The sequence below is a fragment of the Passer montanus genome, unplaced genomic scaffold (genome assembly GCF_014805655.1).
Source record: "Passer montanus isolate IOZ18808 unplaced genomic scaffold, ASM1480565v1 scaffold22, whole genome shotgun sequence".
NCBI classification, from domain to species: Eukaryota; Metazoa; Chordata; class Aves; order Passeriformes; family Passeridae; genus Passer; species Passer montanus.
Window position 1 is genome coordinate 12,555,764 of NW_024366815.1, and position 21,009 is coordinate 12,576,772.

General features: G+C 41.9%; 2 protein-coding genes across 2 annotated transcripts in view; one reads left to right on the forward strand and one right to left on the reverse strand.

Annotated features, from left to right (window-relative positions):
- SERINC5 (serine incorporator 5) overlaps positions 1-9,993 on the forward strand; it is a 36,016-nt gene extending 26,023 nt beyond the window's left edge. The window contains 5 exon segments of the mRNA XM_039709836.1: positions 1,528-1,654; positions 3,261-3,327; positions 6,401-6,440; positions 7,137-7,284; positions 7,544-9,993. Coding sequence (XP_039565770.1) covers positions 1,528-1,654; positions 3,261-3,327; positions 6,401-6,440; positions 7,137-7,284; positions 7,544-7,691 — 530 coding nt within the window. The 3' untranslated portion in view covers positions 7,692-9,993.
- Positions 9,994-17,759: 7,766 nt separating this feature from the next.
- Positions 17,760-21,009, reverse strand: part of THBS4 (thrombospondin 4) — a 39,406-nt gene continuing 36,156 nt past the window's right edge. Inside the window, exons 21-22 of the mRNA XM_039709739.1 lie at positions 19,887-20,026; positions 17,760-17,985 (exon numbers count right to left, since the gene is read on the reverse strand). Coding sequence (XP_039565673.1) covers positions 17,924-17,985; positions 19,887-20,026 — 202 coding nt within the window. The 3' untranslated portion in view covers positions 17,760-17,923. The remainder of the gene's footprint in view (positions 17,986-19,886; positions 20,027-21,009) is intronic.

Genomic DNA, 21,009 nt, shown 5'->3' on the forward strand with positions numbered 1-21,009 from the left:
ACTTTTTTCTCCTAGAATTAGTCTTCTGGGTAGGCCTGGACTCCTAATGAAGCAAGAACTTGAGTACCACTTGTATTTCATTTTGAGAGGAAATATTAGAAGAAAGGACTCGGAGTTATGTCTCAGAGTTATGTTGCAGCTGAAATGATGCTGTTCTTCAGCAGAGCTCTTGAACTCCACTTGCCTTTCAGCCACTAGTATTGCAGTTCAGGAGTATGGAACTTGCTAGAGTTTTAAGTTCTTGACACAGCAAATCCAGAGCAAGACTTTACAGCATAGTTCAAACTTTCCTCTACCCAAATAAATGGAGGATTCATATGTTTGCATTGGAAGCATTTTTTTCACCTAGAGAAGATTTTTGTAGTTTGAGTTAGTACACCCTTTCTTTATTATTGCCCAGCTTTTAGTGTTCAATAGCTGAAACAACAACAGCTGGAGGAAAAGAAGTCCAATGACAGGAAGGAAAAGTTTATACAGACACCTCTCAAGAAGAAAGGGGAAGGGTGGGGGAAAAAGTCTGTCATACTTGTGTAGGTACAGATAAACACACAAGAGTATTCTAGAGATAGGAAGTAAACCAGACAGTATTTAGGTGTAAAATTTACTTATGAAACTTTAGCCATGTTTTGAATTAATATAAAGTTGAATTTAGAAGGCATTTGAGTTACTCAAAAGTCTGTCCACAATGGAAAAAGAAGGGAAAAAAGTAATATGTGGAATCAAATCATATGCCTTGTGTTGCTTCATGCTTGTCACAAAGTCTTCAGCAGTTAAGTGAATGACCTAATTCTTCTTGTATATATTGCAAGTGTGGTTATTGCATTTGTTAGAGTATGCATCAAGCACACTCTCAGTCCTCCTTGTCTTCCCATGCCTGAGAATTTTCACAGTTGTCATCTGCTCTCAGAGGTGCTCCTTCTTTGCCGGTCTGTGTGATAAGGACTCCACATTTGCTTGTCAGCTTTCACAGTGCCATGTGCCAGAGATTGTGTGAGGTGCTGGTGCTTACTGTGGGGTCCCAGGCCCCATTACTCAGGTTTGCCATGAACTTACCTAAGACTGATTTGACTGAGAACAGGGTGACTACTGACCACCTTTTTTACTGTGTATGGATTTTGTAGTTGTTCTCAAGGCACCCTTGCTGTCAGAAGAGATTTCTGGTCTAAGGTCTGTACTGTCTTAGTCTTACATGATTTTGTAGCCTTGGGTGAAGTGTTGACAGACTTCCAGCTTCCTATTTCTTAGTTCACAGAACAGTTGGTTTTCTTCCTTGTTTGTCTGTTGTGGTCAGACAGGAAATTTTAGTACACTACTAAGTTGCATTGTTTTGTCTGAAACACAGAGTCCGCCAGGTCAGATTTACCCATTTTTTTCTCTGTGATCTTTCTAAGAGGTAGACAGAAACTACTGAAATTTACCTACCTCCTATCAGATAATAAAAATTCAATTAAAGCCTTCAGTCTGAAGACTACTTTAAAATGCAGTGAAATGAGCTCTGCAAACTGTTCTTTTTGTTTGTTTGTGAAGTCCTGGATGAAAACAACCGGAATATCACAATCTGTGTACCTGAATTCAGTCAAGGCCTGCACAGAGATGAAAACCTGGTTACTGGCTTGGGTACTACGATTCTGTTTGGCTGCATTTTATATTCTTGGTAAGTCTGGGAGTTTTCAGTTACCTTTTTGTAAATGCAATGTTGTGGTCCAAAGAGTGAAGGTTTATAGCAGGCCTCATGCAGAGTTACAGAGAGGTGTGGAATAAAGCTGAGCTGGAAGGTTCGTATTTTCCTCAGCTTCAGAATTTTAGACGTTTTAGCTAAAGATGTTCAACAGGGTAATGCAACTTTCAAAACAAATATATCTCATTAAAATCAAGTAGGGCAATTTATCTAGAGGCAGAGGGAAAGAAATTCCACCTGTCTGTGATCCCAAGTAATCTCAGTGTTAAACTCTAAAACTCTATACAGTTACATTCACCTGAAAAATCTATCTGAAATTTTTGTAGCCTCCTGGCAGAGGCTATGACTGTCCTTGAAGATCTTGAAAACAGACTTAACTGTTGGGAGGGTTTATGCCTTCCTTTGAACAAATGATGAACACAGTATTGCCATCAGGATTTGCCATTGATCTGCTCCAAAAAAAAACCCTTCTTGTGCCTGTGCTGCTCACCTTTGATGCTCACCTTGTATTATTGCAGCTCACTTCAATAAATTAAGTTATGCTCAGGGACAGGGAGTTGCCGGTGATTGAGAGGTGGTGTGTCATTTATTTTGGCTGTGCAGCTTGCCAGGAGGCAGGCAGCACTGCCTGTCTGCTGCTGGTTTTGGAGCAGGTTCTGCTACTGAATCGGTCCACTTCAAAATTCACGTAAAGATACCCCTTTGTATTTTTGTGAAGTAAAAACAAGAGACTTATTATTCTGTTTATCAAATACATGTGTTCCATTTTGTTCTGATACAAAATACATAAATATGGGTATAATGGATGTAGTTCACATTAGAAGGGCACTTACAGTGCATCAGGGAGGTGTTTCACCATGAAGACAATATTCATGTAGCCTGCCACTGAACTGTGCCATGTAGCTGGAGAGGTAAGAATACCTTCAAGGGGAGTGTTTTGAAGCATTTCTTGCCAAGGCTCAGTGTGTATACTAAAGCCCTCTTGTGGGTAGTGGGAAATTTGCATTTCCTATCCTAAAAGGGCAGGACAGAGCAAGAAGTGTTTCCTGTCAGAAGAAGGTAGAAAGGATTCCCCCACAAATAACTACAGTCATGCAAGAAAGTAATTTCTAGGAAGTGGTACACTGACAACAGTTGCTGGTAATTAACTTTTGAAAACTGACTGCCAGAGACCTGTGAGTTTGCTGGCAAAGCCTTTACAGAAATGCTGAGCCATAGTGATGGCTGTGAACTGAGTATAAATGCACTGGTTGTGCTCAGCAGGGGAGATCTCTTCTGGTTTGCAAATTGGAGCACTTAGATTTTGCTGCTGTCAGATGGTGGTGAATTCATCACCTTTCTGGAGTGACCTACTTTTAAGCTCATGATTCAGTCTGAGCTGGCCAGTGGCCATCTGCCAGGCTGGTTTCTACCTAGTGCAGGACAAACTTTTCACATGCTTAGTTCTTGATGATAGCATCCAGGCAAATGCTTGGCTGAGACATGGGAGTAGACTATTTATGTTAGCTGTCATGTTGAAGAGTTACCCTGATGGGGCTATAGTTATGCCCAGGGCTTTGACACTGTCTTCTTTTCCTTCTAGTCTGACCTCAACAACACGTGCAAGCTCAGAGGCACTGAGAGGAATATATGCAACAGCTGAAACCGAAGTGAGTTCTTGCTTCTTCACACAGGATTTTTGTGTAAACTTTTCCCCATGCTTTTATTGCTGTTGTTTTTGTGGCCAGTAATCTGAAAAGAGAAGCTATTCTTGTTAGCATGTATGCTATGTGCGCCTGGGTATGGGCTCATCAGAACATTAATCCACATTGGCCCTTCTGTAGTTCTTGCTGGTCCCATAGAGGTTCCTTTATGTACTAAGACTATTTGCTGCTCTCAAACTTTATTCGGCATCCTGCAGACTTCCTGTAAATCTTGTGTTCAGCATGAGCTCATGTCCTCTCACTTAAGGGAAAAGTGTGCTGGAAAGCTACCAGAAGAAAAAGTGGAGGAGTTCTTGAACATTTTCAGTCCTGGTTGCCTTTGTTCTCATAGCAACTAAGATCCCAAGTTCTTATCTCTTATTTTTATTTCCATACATAAGTAGTTCCTTTCTTTTAGCCAATAATTTAATTTCTGATTGTATTTCTTGTTCCTGTTTCAGCTGTACAAGTTTCTTTGTTCCACCTACCTCTTACTTTGGCTTCCTTGTCCTGGGAACACCCAGAAAACTCTGGGAAATCAGTGGGGTTTTGCTAAGTAAGAGTTTCCCTTTGCTTATTGCTAGTGATGCTCTTCAAATATACGTGTGTGTTTGGAAGATAAATCTCCGTCCCTAGCTCTCTCTGCATTGGTGTTGCTTGCATCTGCAGATTTAGCTTCCATTTCACAAGTCTTTAATCTGAGTGTGAGAGTTCATAAACACAGAGGTATCTGCTGAGGCCTTTGGTGTTTGCAGTAGCTGGGCGTGGGGAATCACAAGACATTCCAGTGTGGGAGTGCCAGGGTGCTTCCCTGTGGCAGGATGCTGTGGCTGGCCCGTGCCAGCCCAGCCCTCGCTGCCAGCCGGGCACGGGGCACCCAGGCCTGGCATGGCCTGCCTCAGGCAGGTCCTGACGGGGCCTGTGCCTTCCCACCCCGCGCTGAGGGACAGGACGGGAGCACTGCAGGGAAAACAGCTGCCCTTTGTGCCCCTGCACCTCCTCTGCCAGCCAGGCACTGTAGGAGGCCTCTGCCAGTGGTGTGGCTCTGTGCCCTGTGGAGGAGCAGCGGGAAGGCTGGGACCTATGGCACAGCATGGATTTGGGATGTGGCCCTCACCGGGAAGGTCCATCTCGTCAGCCAGAGTACTTGCCTACTGGAATAGTTCTGGTTTCTTGGGTTTTAAAAAATGTACAAGAGCCATTAAATGTAAATATAAAGAAAGGAGTGCTGAAGAAGAGCAACTGACTGCACTGTGTCTCCAGCCCAGAGAGGGTTTGTCAGCTCTGCTGGAGGCAGCTGAGTCTTAGGGGTTAGGACGGGTGTGCCAGCATTGCTAATTTCAGTCTGTGCCAGGACTAAATTACAGCTGGTTAAAATGTTGAAGGGAACCCCAGTGCTTGCTTCAGAATGTGAGTACAGCCCCAGCATAAGGCAGGCTGGCACTGCAGGCGAGACTTGGCACAGCAAGAGTAGAAAGAGGTAGAGAATAAGGAGTTTACATAAAATCTCGGACAGTCTTTTGAGAAAGAATGCACTTTTTGGCTTTTCTTGAGTTTATGAATCCACTGAGTACAGGCAGTCAGGGATGTGTGGGGTGAACCTCTCACTTGCTGTTTCTGCTGGACATTTTACTTTCAAGACCTACTGTCTGGGAAAGCATGCAACCAGTCCCTGCAACAGGGGATAAGCTGTAACATAAAGTTTAGAAGTGCAAAGCATAAATATTTATTCATGTGTATGTGGTGTCCCAACCAAACTGGAGCACCCCAAATGTGATTTTACACAAGGGTCTTCTACCCTTCAGACATTCAGGTGCAGCGTGATTTGACTAATCACTGGCACCCACACCATCATTACTAATCGTAATAAAACTTTGCAAAGCAACTATATTTCTGCAGCAGTCTTGCTGCTTGTCTGTTGGTCCAGACATCCTTTAAGTCAGTCTTGAGACAGCTACTTATCTATGATGCTGCTATGGTTTCAAAGGTGTTTGAGAGGCCCTAGGATGCTGGCCTTACCTTGGCTGTCCAGCGCCATGTTTTATCCTTCATGGACAGCTCTAATTTTCCAAGCAGCAATGTCCTTATTTTCAGGACTGGGCAGTCCTTTAGTTTGTTTTACTTAAGTGGGAACAATACCAAAGTCTCCAGTAAAATTCCAGTGCCTCATTACATTGTACAGCATGCTGTGAACAAGTAAACAAAGTTAAAACACTTTCATGGTATAAAGACTGATATAACAGGAAAGTGAATTTTCCTAACATTCATTGTCTTAATCAGACCACAAGCAAAAGAAATCTCAGAGAAGGATGAGTACAAATAATACTTGTGATGCGCTACAGAAAGTACTGACTTTAACTGTAGTCTGGTGCAGGAAATACTCTGATATTTGTTTATTGGATGATCAGCACCTTTTCTGCATTTACATTACCATTCAACACAGAAAGTGTAAATTTCAGCTTTGTCTTTCTCCATCAGGTTAAAAAAAATGAAATCTTCATTTAAATAAAATAGTAAAACCAGTTTTCTGCTTTTATCCATTCTTGTGCTCATTCTGGCTCTATTTCAGCAAAATCTTGCAAGGAGAAGTACATGTCACACTGGAACAGTTGTAATTTCTAACCTATGCATCAGAACTTTAAAAGTTCCTTATACTTTCATCTTAGTACAAAAATGTCCTAAAAAGCACTTGTTTGCACATCTAAATAGATAAGTCCCCTGAATATGAATGTGCCTTATTGTACCATTTTGTCATAATTTTATGAATCTGTGTTGGACCTAGAGTTGTGTAAAATGGGTAGAGTAATTTTTAAAGACTGGTTCATTTCTTCAAATTTACTGAGCAGGTTTTTCCAAAGCTTGGAAACTGCTGGTCTGAGCTACTGGGCAAATCCTAATTTAAGTTTTGTGCTGGTTGGAAATACAAACCAGACTTTTCTAAATTAGTGTCTGTAGTTCAGACATAACAGACCTTCCTTCCCAGCAGTTCTGCTTTGCTGTAGCACAGGTTCTTACCCCCTTCCTGTTGTCTGTTTCACAGGTAGCTCGTTGCTGCTTTTGCTGTGTGCCTGACGGAGACGGTAATTATGTTTTCTCTGCAAACTTTACCATATTTGTGGCTTGTGGACAAAAACCGAGAGAGTAAGGACACAGCTGTGGATGGAGAGCTGCTCATACCCTCATTCAGTAGAGTATGAATGCAAACTGAAGCAGATGAAGTGCTCCGAGTTAGGCTACAGAGAGAAGCGAGAGATGTCACAACACCATTTGAAAAATACTAGCAATACTAGGCTAGTTAATAATTCTTTAAAGTACATTTCATTCCTGCAACATACAAAGAGTAATCTCTGTTTTTGGCATGCCTGTGAGTGTACCTGGCTGCTGGGCTTTTGGCTCAGCAGCTCTGCAGGGACTGCAGTTGAGGAGTGAGATAGGAAGGGAGTGTCCTATTTACAGACCTGGTACAATCAGGATTATCAGCTTGGACTTGCCAGAAAAATATTGCACAGGTAGAGCAATTTAAATGCTCTCAATGCTCCAAATCTACTCAATAAACCAGGAAGCTGTTACAAGGCAGGATTTCAGTTTTAGTCCAGTTTTTCACTCAGGGTTTAGGCCCATGCCCTGAGGATGAGAAAATGTGCAAGTGTTACTCTGTATCAGTCACACTTTCCCAAATCACACCGTAGATGTTTTGCTGTGTTCTCTGTGAAGCCAGCTGCTCTTTTCAGTTCTCATTACGTTTGCAAAACTTTCTTGTTTCCTGTCTCTTACAGCTGATGCTGAAGAGCATGTTGAAAAAAGGGGAGGCCAGACTGTGGTTTACGATGAGAAGAAGGGCACAGTGTACAGTTATGCCTACTTCCACTTTGTTTTCTTCCTGGCTTCTCTCTATGTGATGATGACAGTAACTCATTGGTTCCAGTAAGTGTATTTCTTTAATGGTTTCTTTAATACTGACAAATTAACGTCTCTCTGTGTTGGGAGGGAAGATGTGAACGGGAAGTTCTGCTATGTGGGTGCTTCCAATCTTTATGGTAGAAGTTTGAAGAGATGTTGCAAGTCTTTCTTGGGTGTTCTTGAGCAAGATATTGCTCTATAAAGGGCTGCTCTCCCTTGCTTCCTCCATAGCTTAACCTAGTTAGTATTTTGTGTCATTCTATTTTTTTTTTTCCCTTTACAGTTATGAGAGTGCTCAGATTGAAAAATTCTTCACTGGAACCTGGTCTATCTTCTGGATTAAGATGGTCTCCTGTTGGGTTTGTGTCTGTCTGTACTTATGGACTCTTATTGCTCCACTCTGTTGCCCAACCAGGGAGTTCTCAGTGTGAACAGTCTAAAGGTCATTTAAAGTTTTTCTCTTTTTGGTTTTTTTTTTTCTTTTTTTTTAGGAATGAGGAAACACGAATTACCTGCTTATCATAATGTACCAGTTATTACCTTTTTAGTTAGACTAAACAAATGATTGAAGACTTCTTCTACCATTTTTTATTATCATGAACAAGCATTGCTTAAGGGAACAAACAAATCTGTTTTGAAACTTGACAATGCTTATGTGTGGTGTGTAGAAAACACAGTTGTTGCATAAACTGGAATAAGTGGAATACTCTTCAAATAACTGACAATCTTTAGCTGGCTTCATTGACAAGAAAAAAAACCAACTTGTGGTGCAGATGGTATCTTCTTACTTCCCAGGAATGTTTGGTATCTTCCAGCAAATATGCATTAATTCCTTTTTATACTCTTTCATTAACTGTTTATTTTACAGTTTGCAGTGATGATTTGGACTGCTGTTTTGTACAGCATATAATTTTTGTAAGTAGTATCCAGATAATTTTTTTCCAAAAACCATGTCCAAATACTTCTGTAGAAATAAGAGAATATATAAAATTTGACTGCCAAAGCATCTACTAAAAATTGTTTATCTAAGTATTAAATATATTAAGTTATTTTATACCTAGATTGAGAAAGGAATGTACCAATGATAGTATTTATTCTATTATTACTTTAAAGGCACTTGGATATTTTATGCAATTCAGATTTAGCCCAGTTAATAATTGAAGGGGAGTTCTACACACAAAATCTCAAACTGAATTTTGTTCAACTTTGCCAGGTCACTCAAAAGTTGAGTGTACTGCATGGGGATGTAAAATAAGGTACATTCTTTATTTACGTCATTTGCTGTTGAGAAAATTATAGTTAAGGGAGCACTGCCCCTTGCTGTCAAATTTAAAAGTGGGGTGCTCATTTACTTCTCTACCATGCTGTTTTAGCTTGTCTCTAAAGGTCTCCCAGGTCATCAGTTCTGTTTCCATTACTAGTTTTATAATATTTTAGATGCATTGATGGTCAGAAAAGGATTATAGTGTGTCATCATATTTTCCGCTTTTGTGTTGGTTGGAAAGTATTTTTTCTAACTGCTATATTTTTATACTCCTCTGTTGATATTAGTTTTGCTGTTGAGATGGGAGTTAGCCAGCCGATGTATTAATGAAGGCAGAAATTCTCTTGTAGATCTCCTATTCCAAACACTGGAGTAAGCAGTCAGAAAAGCAAAACCAGAAGACACAAATGCAACAAGCAGCTGCCTTAGTACAAATGACTTGACAATATTAAACGCTACCTTGTTACCTTTTAAAAAAATTAATTTAAGCAGATGATTTGGTGGTAAAACAACAGCTCAAATGCCTGAATGCTGAAAAATGTTGAACCTCCTGTTATCTGCATTATGGTGGGATGATTTTATGACTTGAGTTAGTCCTGGTGGTTTTTGTCTCTCTCACTCAACAGATATATTCACACATGTACAGTGTAAAATATCAACCAATTAGCAGCTCACTTTTTAAAAAAAATATGATTGAGCCTTAAATCTTCATCCACTGCTTTCTGCAAGTCAAAGAAAAGCACAACATGGATGCCACTGGGTTGGCCAAGAGATTTACATGCCTTAGTTGTTCTGTTATAATAGTTAATGGCTAATGCCCACCTGGTGAGTAATCTTAACATATCGGATCTTGGTTCTCATCTTGTTTTCATTGCCATTTTTAGCTGCCTTGTTGTTATGGTATCCCAGGGCTTCTGTCCTGTTTGGAGCTTTCTAGGGATGTGATCTTCCTTACCCTGTGCACTCTCACCTGAAATAAAATCTTCAGGTCTGCAGTCCTGTCTACTTGTGCCACCTATCCCAGTAATTAGAGCCTCAAAATACATGTTCTGAGATCTAAGGGAAGGAGGAGTCTGTCCAGCAGTGACTGCCTTGGTGTTCTTCTTGTTTGCCCCAAGAGTTAAAAATAGCAGTTGAAGCTGGGCTTTGACACTGAGTTAGAAGAGCAACAAATAGCTCTGGACAGGGAGCCAGGTTTTTCCCTTTGCTTCTGCTGGGAGATTCTCATCCTGCCAAGAGATCTGCTAGCATGGGGACCTGTCAGAACATTTCTGTCTGCATTTAGAGTCCTGCTACGCAGATACTTCTGCAGCTGAAGAAGGCCTTTGTTAACACTGTTTCAATCCAGAAGCATTTATCTGTCCAATCTCTAAGATGAGAGCTTGTAGGCTGTGCAATGACAACTAACAGTTGTCCCACCTAGCTCTGACAGCAGTTCTGGCAGTTTTGATCCAGTGCTGTAGTTGTGTGCTACAACTGAAATAGTCGGGGCTCATGCCTTACGGGCTGTGCAATGACGACTAACAGTTGTCCCACCTAGCTCGCTCACAGCAGCAGTTCTGACAGTTTTGATCCAGTGCTGTAGTTGTGTGCTACAACTGAAATAGTCGGGGCTCATGCCTTACCTGATCCTAAGAGGCATGCAAGATTTGCCTTCTAGTGCCATATATGTTGTAATATGAGAAACCAAGCTTGGTTGGGGTTTTTATGTTTGTTTGGTTTTTGGGCTTTTTTTTTAATTAGCCATGTTTTTTGTAACAGAACAATCAGGGAAATGAGCTTTATGGAGGCACACACTATGTCAAGTTATAGGGCAGAGAAATATTTCTGCTGTCTGGCTCTCATAGCAGGCATCCCAGTCACAAATGTGGATGATCTTAATACTAATCTTGGTCCTTGGATGTTCCTGTTTACAGAAACACTTATTTTATCTAGTATTTACATCAGGGCTTTCTGCACCTCCTTGTGCTGTTTTTTTTACAGTTTGTGTTTCGGGAAATAGGTTTTCCACAGAGGAAACAAGGCTGTAAAAGAAAGTCCACGGTGAGGCATGAGTCCATTCTTCTTACACAGCACTCGCCTCACTGAGCTGCTCCTTCATCCTTCCCTACTACTAACTATTGACCTTAAGCATGTAGATCTGCAGGTATACACAGAGTGGGAATAGGGCAGTGCCTGTTTATACAGTTTTGTCTACTTTGAGCAAATGTTTGGGGGGAAACCCCCAAAAATAAATAACGTTGAGGGCCTGTGTGCCCATGGTGCCCCAGATCCAGCTGTGGACTTCCAGGCCTTTCTAAGGAATCGGTAACTAGTAGCACTTGGATGTGCAAAGACTCCAGTTCCTCACCAAGACAAGGCTTCCTGCTGGCCAGGCAAATGTTACAACCTTAGTGTTTGCTGTAAAATCTGTACTGTGAACTTCCATGTGCAACTACATAATAAAATCCTCGGCTCGGGTCAAGGGATCAAATTCCCAGCCCATAGATTTCAAACAGTTCATGCAAATGGGCTTTAACAAAAAATTTGTTAAGAAGTGCCTTCATACCTACTGCTGTGATAACTATTAATTCAGGTGGCACTAGAACTGGGAAACCTGGACTGAGCCTGTGACTGGGTGATGCTGCCTTGTAGATTACATCAGTGTGTACAAGGCACAGTCAGACCCGGAGTGCACATGGAAGACCAAACAATCTGTGCTTGACAAATCTTTGGGGATAAGACTGCTTCAGGTATTACTGTGCAGTGGAAAATTAAGTGGGAAAACTCACAAGTAGCCTGATGCTTTTGTAAATAAATATTTTTTTTTACATTTAAGCTGTAAACAGTTAACTTTCTCTCCCCATACCTGAAAGTGCAGGTGATTGTCTGCTGAGGCAAATCCTGCCTTGTACCATGTTTGTTCGTTGAATTTGTTCCCAGATGTAAGCAGTGCAGCACTTCTGGCTCCTAGTGGTTTTGGGCTGTGTGAAGTGAGAAAGCTTACAAAGACCAGAGAACATGTCCTGTACTAAATTTCCTCTATTTAAATTTGAACTAATGCTATCTTTAATAGACTTTTGGAGGAACAGACAGTGTTAACAGAAGTCATGCTGGTAAGGTGAAACAATTTTATTGGCTTTTTCCTACTTTGTCAAATTTGCCATCATAAAGTTTATATGGGACTTCACTGCTGCACTATCATCTGAGACTGGAACAATTTTACTTTTCTTTGTGAAGGCAACCAAGAGCCGCAGTCATGACTGGTTCTTGTTTGGGGTAAAATAAGTGGGGCAGACTCAGAGACCAAGTGTCTGAATCCAAGTAACTGGACTAACAAATGAGATGATAAAACTTTTCTAGGGATCTGCGGAAAGCAGATGGGCATGCTCATTTGCTGTCGGCCACATAGTACCTCAAAGTGTGCAGGCAGCCCTTGCAGCTGAGCTCCACTGCAATCGCACATCAAAGGTATTGCATGTTTGTGATACTCTCAGCTCTCTCCTTTGAGCATTTCCGTGAGGTTCAAACAGCTTGTACATGCCCAGCTAATGTGGTAATTCCTGCCTGGGTTGGGCTGCTTTCCTCTGAAATGCAGAATTCAGTGTTGCTAGTGTATATATAGTCCAGAGAGAGGGTTTGTCCCCTCGCAGACTCATAAACACTGCATGTCTATTTATTTATTTATTTTGTGTTTTAGCACCTTTTTAGAAGTCTATAAGCGCTTTGAGATTATAAATTACGCATGTGTAATAGCTTTGTCAGCTACTGCTGCAGCCATTTCTGGGTTGGAACATTGCTATTAATGAAGCAACCATTGCACTTGTGAAAAAGCTGTTTTTTAACAGCTCTTTGGCTTTGAATGATAGCGTGAGGAAAATTTGGGTACTTAAGATAGTGCTGCTTGAACTGCTAGCAGCCCACAGTATCATGGGCATCTCTGAACAGATCAGCAACAGAGTAATCCATTGACTGTTTTTAAATTGCACTGTAAAGATTTTATAAACTGCTAGGCTTTTCTCCTAAGTTGATGAAGCAAAATACTACAAGACCGTACCCTTCTGGCTAGATGAGTTGAGATTATCCATAGCTAAAATTTTGCTCTCGTTTTCCTTCTGGGCTTTAGAAGCAATGTCTTTCGCTTGGAGGCTGTATCTCCTTGTTTTACTTGCCTTTTTATCTTTGGATTTGTTTTTAAAGGCACTGTAAACTGCCTTCCTTCCCAGACAACCTGCTGCCTGTCAAATGGGATGTCTTTGGTGCTAGAAATTAGCAAAGAGCTCTTTGCCAAGTCTTAGTGATCCTTTCCTTTTCATACCAGGACAGTCTGCAGCACTGAAGCAGAGTCAAGGATCATAGTTTATTACATGGATCAGTTTTTCTGTGACAACTGATTCTTTGTTTCCCGATGTGGCCTACAAGTTCTTGTGGGAGGGAAACACATAATGAACACCGTGACATTTTACTTGTGTTTTCAGTTTTGTAATCAGTGGTTAAAATTCAGTGTTTCACATGACTGTACAAGTGAATGCCAGGGGTCAAGTGCTTAGAAAGCTTTAGCTTTTTTATTCTGAATTTATGCAGCTTGGGAACTGGTGTGTCTCTGCATTTTCTACATCCTCATGGCAGAGTGCCCGGGTGCCCCAGGATGGGGATGTAGACACACTACAGAGTTTGAAGCAGCAACTTTGAGAGACTGGCATGATGAGTGCTTTCTAATGCCCAAGGAAATTCTGTAGGTTTCAAGTAGACCTCAAATTCCATTTGTTCAGGGGTTTTTATGGAATCTGGATTTGATTCTTTCTACACCTGTTCAATAATGTTTTTAAAAGTTAGAATTTATTTCAGATATAAGCCACGTTGGCTTCCCTGCTGCCAGCCAGTCCCTGATCGTTCCCAGTGTGTAGCATACAGACATTTTCACAGACTTGTTCAGAGCCACATTCATCAGCTTTGAAACCACTCCAGCAGCCTGAAGCTTCCAGGGCTTTTGCTCACTAGAGCTGTGGGGTGCAGCACTGCAGCCATGCTTTTGCCAAAGAAGCCTCAGCGTGAAGCCAAGAAGAAAGTGCAAAGCCAGGAATTTTGCAAAATGAAGGGGAAGTAATGGATCATTGGACATACCATAGCTTTAGTTTTCCTCTTACGATACAAGTCCAGGTGCTTAGGTGTCCTTTGGACATCCATGCAGACTTCAAGTGCAGAGAATTAACTTTCAGATAAAATCATTCTACTTGTAATATACAAGCTGAGAAAAGATTTACTAGGAACATATGGGTTCAGTGTCTGCTTTTTGTTCACCACTGATTCGTGGTGTTCAGTCTCATATATGCCATGTTCAAAAACTGGATGCAAAATAGTCAAAATATAAACACATTCTTAATGGTGAGGGGATTTTAATTAGTCTTTTTCAAGGTTCTTAATATCTCAAGGGAACTTTTTGGTGTGTATGTGTGGTTTTATTTTATTAAGCTGTAGCCCAATGAAGTGGAAGTTTGCTAGTTTATTTAACTTTTTTGCAAGTGTTGTGGTCTTTAGTAACTGTAACAGTTTGACTTTTAAGGATTGGTAAAGATTCCAGAATTGTAAGATCTTACTTGTAAAATAGTCAACAGCTTTGCCTTTTTAGCATGTTAATGGTTTTTATGGACACTTCTTTTTGTATACTGAGTGAATGTATTGTTTTAGATTTAATGTTTAATGGACCAATAAAATTTTTCTTACATTTGAAATGAATTGTTGTGATACATTAAATTTTTGAAGTAATTTCATTCTAGAAGAAACATATAAAATAATCTAAATATATGCACTATGCAGTTACTGAGCCAGTAAAAGTAAATTGGTTGATCTTTTATTTTCACTAAATTTCAATGTTGTTTAATAAAAAAGTGCTGCTATGTGGAATATTAGAGGCTTTCAATGTCCATGTTGTTTCTGTATTTCTCTGATGTGTGATACTGGATGATGGCAGATTGCACAGATTTGTCTGCACCATCTGTTCTGTACAACCCAGAGAGATGTGTAAGATATCTTTGCAGTGCAAACAAAATATCTTCAAGGCTGATGTAGCACTGAAGCACTGTGCAGCTATTTGAGATGCAGATCTCGCACCATCTGTTCTGTACAACCCAGCTCCCTGAGATGTGTAAGATACCTTTGCAGTGCAAACAAAATACCTTCAAGGCTGATGTAGCACTGAAGCACTGTGCAGCTATTTAAGATGCAGATCTCTGATTTTTTTTTCTTTTTTGTTTCCCTGCACTTGCCCAGGTGCTGGGGTGGGCAGCTGTTGAACTTGACATGCTGAGATCCACACCAGGGAAAGTGCTTTGTCTTCATGGGTGGTAGTTCCTTCCCGCTCACCATCCGTGTCCTGTTTCAGCTGCAGGCTGCCTCCTGGTACTGGTACTGGTGGCACCCATGCCGGAGAGCTGCCCAGACCCACACCAGGACACAGTTCCCTGTGGTTTTGAGAAACTGCTGACCAAGCTTCCAACGTGGCTGTTACTCCCTGTGCAGCTCCTGGTGTGTGAGAGAGCTCTGGTGCATGGAGCTGGCAGGGTGTGTGTTTGGGCCTAGGAGCAAGGCAGAGACAGGTTTCAGGGACTGACACAGTCAGGTGCCTGTGCTCCATAGGCTCCCTCCAGCCTGCCCACTGCTGCCCTCACCCATCACTGCAGCATCCAGGCAGGATCTTCCCTCCTTGGATTCCAACCAGATGGTCTTCAGGAAACCGAAGCACTTGAAGTGTATTTGTCATGTGTTTGCAGCACACAGGAAAGAGTTAACCTTTGTTGAGAGGGTGGATCCTGGTGCAGAAACTGCAGGACTCTGAACTCCAAAGTAGTTATAAAGCTTCTGCTCCAGCTGAGTCCAGCCTGCTGTGCAGGCGGTGGGGTCAAGAGTGAGCTACATGTTCAATTCAAAAGATGTGGGATTGCAGCATCTTCAGTTGCCGGAGGCCACACATGGAACGATGTCTGCGTTGCACAATTGTCCAGAAGGGGTTGTGGTGGTAGAGAAACTTGTTTAAACACTTTTAAACAGGGACTGCACAATCTCTGATGAGAATGTAAGAGGCAGAAGGTTCCCCAAGCCCCGACTGTGATCTTCTTGGGACAAATGTTTGCTACAGCTGGCTTCACTCTTGGGCTTATAGGCTGCCCAGCATTTGGTGTATCAATGTAACAGACACAGTAAGCTCCAGCATCCCACCGTAAGGTCCCAACAGAACCTTGTGAAATGAAAGTTCTGGCTGTCTGACTTGTGACTTTTATCTGTGGCTGTCAGACTGCAAGCCTGTAGGTTTTCTGTCAGGGTGGTTAGAAGCTCACAGCTTCACAGAGTTACCTTTGGCAATAGCATGAAAGCCAGAGCCACTATCTCACTTTCAGCCTCCAGTGGTCATGGACTGGAAGAGAGCCTGGAAACAGGCAAGCTCCATGGTGGGAAGCCAGCTGATAAGACAAAGGACCAGGGTGCTCCCTCCCAGCCACTGTAGCAGGAGCACACGGGCTGAGCAGAGCTTTGGAGCCTGGCAAGGATTTGAAGGCCGAGTGCCGTTGTGTTTTCTGATGGAACTGATGTGTGCGGCCTGTGCTGCAGACGGGTCAGGGTGGGCCAGGCCTGTTGCCTCCACTTGTGCAAAATTTGAGCACTGCAAGCCCCACGTGTTCTGCAGTGGTGGAATGGGTGAGTGTGGTGACTGCCTTCTGCCCAGGCTGTGCCCACACTATTCAGAGAGGATTTCTGCCTGGAGAAGGGTCCGTTTCTGGTGAAATGCAAATGTTTGATAAGGAAGATGTAAATTGGTTTTACAGTGTGTGTTCTCCTTCATAAATGAACAATACTGCAGTTACAGCCCATGCTCAGCTAGCAAAACACATTTTTTGTATCTATTAATAATAATTTGACAATGCCCTCTGTGTTGCTCCAGAGTAAATAGCCTTTCAGTCCTCAGACATCTGGTGAATGGTTTGGTTTAGTGATGCCAAGGGGAAAGGAGGACTGAAACTGGAGGACCTTTCATCATGAAGCTCTGAACTAAAAGAATGCTTTGGCATTGTGCTTTTTATAGTGGGACTTGGCTCCTCATGGGACAGCTCCTAGGGCCACCCTGCTTCCAGAAACTTGCAATGGTGGTGGAGCCCATGGGAAAATTCTGCCAGTAGTCAAAGCCTCTGATAGCTTGTAATATCCTTAAGGGTATTTTTATTGTACTGAGAACAAGAAACGTGTTTTTGTTGTTTGGTGCTCTCACCTGATAATTTAACTCAGCATTCTCCCTGTATCCTTGTGCTGGGAAAGAGCTAGGACTGTTCATTTTCCCAGGGTTACTTCTGATTTTAAAACTCTCACTATATTCCTTCCCCCTCCCTCCAGACTGAAGTGCTGTTTCCAACTGTACTTTTTAAAGTCATTATCCTACAGTTATTTTAAAAGTATAGTTATTTTTAAACTAATTACCCTGTCTATTCAACAGTCCTTGGAGCTTGTCCTCTCTCCCTTCTTAGCCCCATTTTGAAAGAAAATGTAGTAAATATGCACACTGTATTAACACCTTTCTCCACTCAAATTGGAGAGTGCATTGTGATACAGTTTATTTTGGCTGTTTTCAGTCCTTTCCTAATGGTTACTAGTGCTTAATGTGATGTTTTGGGGTTTAAGTTTGGTGATTGCTTTGCTTAACACTGCACTACCTGCCTAGAGAGCTTGGCTCTGGTGAGAAGTCAAAGCCTGGCTTTGTGTATGTGAAAGTTAGGATTGTTTTATCTTGGTGAATCTGCATTTATTATCTCTGTAGTCTTTTTGTTTGTTTGTTTTAATTTCATGCAAGCCATAAGATGTGACTACAATGCTCTGATGTCAGCTTTTTTGGTTTTCCATGATGTGATAGTGTGACTCGCAGTTTTTGGGAGTGGGAGGTCTAATGCATTGTTTAAGAGGTCTGCCAAAGGTAACAGTCTCCAAAGGCCTTAAAATGTCCTAAAGGAGATACAATCTATTCCTAGGAGGACTGAAAAGGTACTATGTGGCTCAGCCAAACAGCTCGAACCACTTCATTACCAGATGCAACCTGTTGTTTATCACACTTTCAAGGTGGAGAAAATTCCACTTTCTTCCCTACCCTGCTTAATCCAAAAAAGCAATAGATTCAAACTTTCTTTGAGCATGTTTTAAGCAAGTTTGTCACTCCAGTTACATGCTACACTGTAGATTTTAGGGCAAATTTGAAAAGACGTGAGGCCCAAGTATATTTTGTCTCCTTTTTATTTTCACTTTTTTACAAAAAAAAAGTCTGACATAGTCACATCAATGATAACAAAGCTGCGTTGTGCATTCTGACAACAAAAATCATATAAGGATTTAAAATATATTGATTTACTGTTTGCAATAGCAATGTTAGTTTGCTTTTACTTTTTAAATATCCCCAACACCAAACTGCTGCGCTTGAAATTCTTGAAAGTCCTCTGGGATGGTGTCTGAAAACAGGAAAATATGCAAAAGTTTAGTCTCTTCTGACAAAGTTCAGGAGCACTTAAATTACCCACCTGCTCTCTTTTTAGGTAACGTGCTTCTCTTTTGTTTCCACATTAAGAATTAACAGGGAATATTTTCAGTTTTATCTCAGTATATCACTGAGAAACACAAAGAGGCTAACAAGACAATGAGTGCTACAGTGCCAGTCCACAAAGGAGGACTGTCAATCTTCAAATTACATATCTCTGAAGACTTTGTGGCTAGCATTCTTAATTTTTTATCAATAAACACTGACCAGAAAGGCAAGAGACATGCATGCCAGACACATTTGTAGCATCAGCATCTCTATTTCTCATGTATCCTAATTCAACTTCCTGTGATAGTTTCACAGGCCACAAGAAGGGACAAACAGCATTAACCCTAGGACCAACAGCCACTGGCATAAAGACTTGAGACTTGGACAAGGGAGCTGGAGATGGATCAATCTCATAAGAGCAGCTGCAGCTCTGTTTGAAGCATTATTTGCAGTCTGCCTTTGCCAGATGCCAAAACATTTTACCTGGAGAGCGACAGAGCAACCACAGAGTTGTGACAGAGTTAAAGCTGCAGCCAGCAATGGAGCCACAGCAACAAAGCTCAATTGCATGACTTCAACTTCACTTTGATTATTTCCACACTGATGCAGGAGAGGTAGTTCTAAACTCAAAAAAAGATGTGTATAAACACACAGTATGTAGGAAAGGGTGTTAAGTCCTTTGCTTTTTGTTGAGCACCTTCAAAAGGCTTGAAAGGAATTTCAACCTTTTCTGCATAATGTAGGAACTTCTCTGATATGAAAACAGAGATACTGGGGGACTTCAGAGTTCTTTTGAGTGGGTTCCATTGACTTTATGCAGCTCCTGCAGCAATGCCACTTGCCTGCTCACTGCCATATAAGTGTGTCTCAGTGGCAGCTTTGATACATGCTTTCTGGGAAACTACAGTGCAGTTGAAAATACTTACCAAGTAATTTTTATTTCTAAGCACTACTGTCTAGAAGTTCCCTGTTTAACTGTGACCTTCAAGAGTCAGACTAAGTGTCCAAGTATCAGAGTCCATCAGCATAACATGCCACAGAGTGCCCATGTGCCCTGCAGTCCTGGACTGGGCTCAGATCCCTGAAAGCAGGCAAGGAAACTATTTCAACTTGTCTGGTAGATTATTTTCCAAAGACTGGGTATGGATGCTGAGAGGAAGAGGGGCAGCCCCTTCAGCCCCAGTTCAAGTTGCCTGCACTGCTGATGGGATAGAAATACCCTGAAATGATCAGATTCTGTGTGAGTGACAAAAGTTTGAGTTATTTTGTATAGTAGATGATCAGGACTAAGCTACAAGGCTCTTGCCCTGAGAGAACTGAGCCAGCACGCTCCCACAAAATCAAGAGCATTCCTGCGTGGGAGGAAAGGCATCTTATGATCTTGTGTCCACACACAGGACCAGCCAGCAAGTACACAGCTGACAGTGATGTCTGAGCTCACTGGCTCTCCAGGTGCATTTCACCTTGTATTCAAAGCTCAAGGCTTCTACATACATTATGGCATCAGTGTATTTAATGTGTGTGTACAGCTCAGTCAGTTGGTTTTATGTAACATTCCTAATTCTCTGATCACAGCTATGCCCCTCAGATGGCACATTCTCTGTAGCAGAGTGACTGCTCCGGGAGGAGCAGCTGTGAGGTGTTAGTTCCTGCCTGGCTGGGCTGCAGTGTACTGCTGGAGTCAGGGCAGGCATTTCACAGCTCTGAGTAACTTGTAAAAGAAGGGGAAAGGAAAGAATGCTCAATGGCTTAATGCAACAGCCTTACTACTGGTCCTTCATTGTCACTTGCTAGTTGTTAGCTAAATTGGCCTCAGAGCAACATTACCATTGCAGCGGTATTTCAGGTTGGACCAAATAATGTTTTCCTGAGAGAAGCAGAAAACTCCAAGCCGTCCTCCACGCATTGTGGTGTCTATAGTTACACCAGAGTCTGCCACTAGGTCAGAGCCTTCATAAAATCTTGCCCTTAATGAAAGCAAAGAGAAGCTCTATTAGGTCTTTTCTAAGGCTGCAACGTTCCTGAAAGTGATGTTGTTATCCATGGAGACTCTATTCTTGGACGTGCTATCCCTCCCACCCAACCCAAGGGAGAAAAAGCAGTTAAGGGAGCTCTTGTGTTGACTGGGAACTGGAGCAATGCTGCATGCTGGCAAGAGCCAGACAAGGAAGGGTTTTTTGAGGGGTTTCTATATATCCTAAAAAAGCTTTGGAATTTTTTTTTTTTCTATAGTCAGTCCAGCTGAGTGCTTTAGCCCTTGAAATTTTCCACAGTCAATAGTGATAGGAGAACCAGACTAGATCAGTTGAAGAAGGCTAGATGGATATTGTCTTGCATAGTTTGAAGCTGAACTTTTTTTTTTTAGTAATAGGAAAAGTTTCAAACCAACTGTTGGGATCTTAAACTTGTCTGTGAGATTTCTTTAAAAATGTGAATATTATTACCTCTAGGAACTGTTTTGCTGATCTAGCACCTTCTTGTGAGAAAACACATCAGCAAATTCCCAAATAGCCCTGTGAAAGCTGCCCCCACCAGCTTCCCAGTGTGTGCTCTGTATTGAGGGCTTGAGCAGCACCACACTGGAGCCAGCTGGGCTGTTTGTTGCAGCACTGCCCACATCAAGTCCTCAGCCTATGGGATACAGGGTAAATGACCTGGAGGACACATCCAGAGCCTGGGGGGCCCTGCTCTGGATGAGGATACTGCTGGTACATTTCTGCATACAAGAAAACAGCAAATGGTAAAAGGAATGAAAGTTCCTTTCATAAAATAAGGGAAAAAGCCCAAATCCTGGTATGTTTCTGATTTTATTTACTGATTTGCTGGGGCAGTTCAAAAGTATCTGTACAATGAATTTGTAGAACTACAGTTAGTAGTTCTTGCAAATTTCCACGGGAGAGGCCGGCTCAAGTGACTTCCTTGAAGCCTCAGAAGACCTTTGCTAGACACA